Genomic DNA, 4,747 nt, shown 5'->3' with positions numbered 1-4,747 from the left:
GAGGAAGAAGGTCAAGATGCTTGAAGAATTACGTGTGTATATGGTGAGGCTCAAACACACCTGAGATATCATACGTGGGATGTTTTAAAAAATATAACCACCTCTAGCTCACTACCATGGTTGTGTATAGGGGATTTCAATGAGGTTTTGCGTTCAAGCGAACATGCTGGAATTGGGATGAGAAGTAATACCCAAATACAAGCTTTCAGAGACACAGTGGATATCTGCATGCTTCTTGACATTGGATATAAAGGCAGGTCATGGACGTTTTTAAAAGACGGTGGTTGGAGGAACATACACCAGATGCAGACTAGACCGCGCGTTGGCAAATGCACCATGGATGGCTCGTTTTGCTACTGCTAGTCTTCAGCACCTAACGGCAGCAACGTCAGATCACAGTCCGCTCCTTCTGGACCTTAGTCGAGGACAGAGACAACTACATGAACACACTTTCCGTTATGAAGCATTGTGGGAAAAACATGAAGAGCTGAAAGGTTTTGTTCAGGCAGAGTGGGCTGCGCATGGCACATGCAATAACGTTCAGGAGCTGCATCATAATCTACAGCGGGTTTCGGCGGGCCTGACAAAGTGGAGTAAGCAGTCATTCGGGAGCGTGCGGAAGGAGACCAAAGATCTGAAGAAGAGGCTGGACGAACTCCAGGGCGATCTGCTTAGAATTGCGCCCACACATGTTGAACTAAAGACTAATGAAAGACTTATTGAACTAAAGACTAATGGAAAATTCATTGGGTGTTTTGGTAGATGACCCGATTGATTTGAGGGCAATGGCGAAAACTTTTTACCAGAGTCTGTATATGTCAGAAGGAGTGCAAGGAATACGGCAGGTCATTGATCATGTGCCTAGAAAGGTGACGGATGCTATGAATGCAGACATGTGTGCACCTTACACTAATGAGGAGGTAAAGACAACGCTTTTCCAAATGTTTCCCACTAAAGCACCTGGCCTAGATGGTTTCCCGGCATTGTTTTATCAGAAGCATTGGGATGTGTGTGGTGAGGATGTGATGAATACAGTTATCAGAATAGTTAAAGGAGAGGAATGTCTGGAGGCTATCAATGATACAGTGTTAGTACTGATCCCCAAGGTGACTAATCCCAACCTCCTCTCACAGTTCTGACCGATCAGTTTATGCAATGTGCTATATAAGATTGCTTCGAAGGTAGTTGCCAATAGACTAAAGCTTGTATTACCAGATATTATTTCAGTGGAGCAATGTGCGTTTGTACCAGGTACGATGATCACAGACTATATAATATGTGCTTGTGAATGCTTACATTTTATGAAGAAAAGAAGGTCAAGAAATAATAGCTACTGTGCTCTGAAGCTAGATATGATGAAAACCTATGTTAGGCTGGAGTGGGCTTATTTGAGGGACATGATGGAGAAGTTGGGGTTTGCAGCAAGTTGGATTGACACAGTTATGGCGATGGTTTCTTCAGTCTCATTTTAAGTTTTCTTCAATGGAGAAAGACTTGAGCGTTTTTACCAATCAAGAGGAGTTCGGCAGGGAGATCCTATCTCACCTTACCTATTTTTGATTGTAGCAGAGGGCCTTTCGTGCCTCCTGAAATCCAGTTCACAGTCATCTTCACTCACAGGTATTAGAGTGGCACCAACACTACTAGGAAAAGGCCTACTAATGGCGCACCAGTTTTGCCTACTAATGGCGCGCACCAAGCAGTGCGCCATTAGTATAGAACACCATGCGCCATTAGTATGCCTCCCAGGGGGCCATATTTAACCATGTGCTTTGGCATACTAATGGCGCAATGTTGGGTGATGCGCCATTAGTGTGATTATCACAGTGCGCCATTAGTGTCTTGTGTGGTGCGCCACTAGTATGAATATTAGGGATATTTTTTTTCATTTCTGATATTTTCATAGGTTAAAAAATATTAGAGATAATATACAACACAGATCTGCTTAGCTTACATACAGGGGGCCATATGTAACGATGTTACCTGCGTCCACCAGATCATATCCAACACACAAGTTTCATCATATATACATACATAGCCAACACATAGTTCCATCGTTACATATTACAGAAGTTTCACAATGTTCATTCAACACCGTTATCCATCAATTCACAAAAGTTTCACATTGATACAAAATAAAAACACAAATGGAAAAGAAGCACTCCATCCATGCAAGCTTCCGTGAATTAGATCAAATCTGCAAAATGATAAACAAGAAGTTAGAAGAAGAAGAAGAAGAAGAAGAAGAAGAAGAGAAGAAGAAGAAGAAGAAGAAGAAGACTAGAAGAAGAATAAGAAGAAGAATAAGAAGAATAAGAAGAAGACTATAAGCTTATTATGTAAACTTGATCATTTTGTGCTAACATAAGTAATTTTGGAGCTAACCTATAGGAAACTAAGCATATAAGCTCTAAGTTAGCATATTAGAGCCAACTTAGGTAAAATGAAGCTAACCTATGTCATTTTGGATAAGAAGAAGAATAAGAAGAAGACTATAAGCTTATTATGTAAACTTGATCATTTTGTGCTAACATAAGTAATTTTGGAGCTAACCTATAGGAAACTAAGCATATAAGCTCTAAGTTAGCATATTAGAGCCAACTTAGGTAAAATGAAGCTAACATATGTCATTTTGCATAAGAAGAACAATAAGAAGAAGACTATAAGCTTATTATGTAAACTTGATCATTTTGTGCTAACATAAGTAATTTTGGAGCTAACCTATAGGAAACTAAGCATATTAGAGATAAATAGGTAACTAAGTATATATATATATATATATATCATTTTGGAGATCTGATATACCTGACATAGTTCAGTTCTCATTGTTCTTCTCCTTCTCCTTCCTCAGCCTGATGCGCTAAGAGCGGCGAGGCGGTGGAGGCAGCTGTGGGATGTAGTCTTCTACCACAATTGGCGTGGTCATGTCGCCCAGCTGTGGGATCGCCGGCGCCACCACCGGTGCGTGGTAATTGTCAGGCACCACCACCATCGCGAGGCCACCCTCAGCCACCACCATCTCTTGCCCATGGTCAGCCACCACCATCTCTTGCCCATGGTCAGCCACCACCATCTCTTGCACCTGGTCAGCCACCACCATCTCTTGCCCTTGGTCAGCCACCACCAGCGCTAGGTCATCCTCAGCCTGATGCCCATCGTCATCCTGCAGCTCCTCATCCCCACTCTGCTCCTCTTCTCCCCCACTCCAGTCTGGATCATCCTTCTTGTTGTCTTCGCTGCTGCCAGAATCGCTGCTGCTTTCGCTAAGGCCAGAATCGCTGTTGCTTTTGCTACAGCCATAATCGCTGCTGCTTTGGCTGTAGCCAGTGTCGCTGCTACTGCTCCCATTGCCTGTCCAAATGCAACAATGACCATTAACAATCGATGTGAGACAAAGCCAAATGTAGAGGAATAAGAAGAGGCAGAACGCACTGACATCTTTGTCTTCAGTGTAGCGCATGCGACACATAGTCGTGTTGAAAACCTTCACGATGAGCATTGTGGCGTCATCGTCGTACCTCAAGAGAAGAAAGTACCCGGTCCGCAGGTCATAGGCACTGTAGAACTTCTCCCAGCCACGGCACAGGTACATGTGGCCCTCCTCGATCACCAACTCCACGTCCCACAGCCTGCGAACCCCGCTGCCGGCCTGTCGGAGCTTCACATTATCTGGCGGATCTTCACCCAGCATCTTCATAAAAGCGTCAGGCAGCCTCTGCAATTTGGGACAAGGAGTGATGTAGCAAACAATAGAGTTATCATAATGAGATGGGTGAAGGGGAGGTCTCTCGTTTTATATACCTGCCTCGTGGCTGATACTGAAGAAGAAAGTATGATAGTGAAGAACTCGAAAGCATCCAACTCGTACTCCGGTGAGGCAGAGCGGCGGTGGCTGCTTCCCCCCATCTCTGATAAGCAGCAGAAAAGACCAATTAGTACCCTTACAACATTATAGCAGCATAAATTTTGAGCAGAAGATAATCAACATTGGTCGCAAGCACCCCATATGTCCTATTTTTAGCAAAGTCATGCTAAAATTCATGGAAAATTTCAGCATGACATTTGCTAAAAATAGGACATATGGAGTACCCGAATTTGCCAGAACGGAAGTTAATCGACATTCCGGCAAACTCAAGGGCCTCTCGGGGTACCTGCAAATTCATCACGACACAACGGTCTAGCAAGTCTGTACAAACACAGAAAGAATAGAAAATTATAGTCTATGCATCATGAAAATTGTAGTGTATGGATCATGGCATTTTTCATTCTACATTTTTATTCTATGGATCATGCCAGGAAATTATAGTCTATGCATTTTTTAATCTCTCGATCATGATCCAACAAAATTGCCATCTCCCATGGCAAATATAGCCTATGCATCATGGAATTTATACTGTATGGATCATGGCATTTTTTGTCTATGGATCATGATCTATAGAACATTTTAGTCCATGTCATTTTCTGAAACATATTTTTGCCATGTCAATTTTGAATCAATAGACATACTTCTCAAAAGAGGCATGATCAAATTCTGGTGCCATTGACTTACTAGTATTTATCTCTATAAATGCAGAACTAATCTAACCACTATAAATGACCCATAAGACAAACTGAAAATAGTTGTTGTTGCTGAACTAATCTGACCACTATAACCTGTTCATCATTCATCCATAGTTGTTGTTGCTGCTACAAGTTCAGCAAGCAACATGCCTAAATCCAGTGCTTGTTTGACTTTACTGAATTACCA

The 4,747-nt window shown here is 42.4% G+C and overlaps 1 protein-coding gene across 1 annotated transcript; it reads right to left on the bottom strand.

Moving 5' to 3' along the window:
- Positions 1-1,550: 1,550 nt before the first annotated feature.
- LOC147977110 (uncharacterized) lies at positions 1,551-4,163 on the bottom strand. The gene is made up of 5 exons (XM_087521065.1): positions 4,152-4,163; positions 3,802-3,940; positions 3,433-3,678; positions 3,083-3,351; positions 1,551-1,586 (listed from the first exon to the last, which is right to left on the bottom strand). Exons 1-5 carry the CDS (start codon positions 4,161-4,163, stop codon positions 1,551-1,553), a joined length of 702 nt encoding a protein of 233 aa, XP_087377191.1.
- Between the last annotated feature and the right edge of the window lie 584 nt (positions 4,164-4,747).

This window comes from Triticum urartu, chromosome 4A (genome assembly GCF_056163025.1).
Source record: "Triticum urartu cultivar PI428250 chromosome 4A, HENAU_Tu73, whole genome shotgun sequence".
NCBI lineage: Eukaryota > Viridiplantae > Streptophyta > Magnoliopsida > Poales > Poaceae > Triticum > Triticum urartu.
This window is presented reverse-complemented; position numbering and strand designations above follow the sequence as displayed.

Excerpts from the sequence above, each read along its gene's own strand:
- LOC147977110 (XM_087521065.1), bottom strand. Across the intron at positions 3,352-3,432 it reads CACTGAAGACAAAGATGTCA|GCAATGGGAGCAGTAGCAGC; the intron begins GTGCGTTCTGCC and ends GCATTTGGACAG. Across the intron at positions 1,587-3,082 it reads AGATGGTGGTGGCTGACCAG|GAGGCACGAAAGGCCCTCTG; the intron begins GTGCAAGAGATG and ends ACTGGATTTCAG.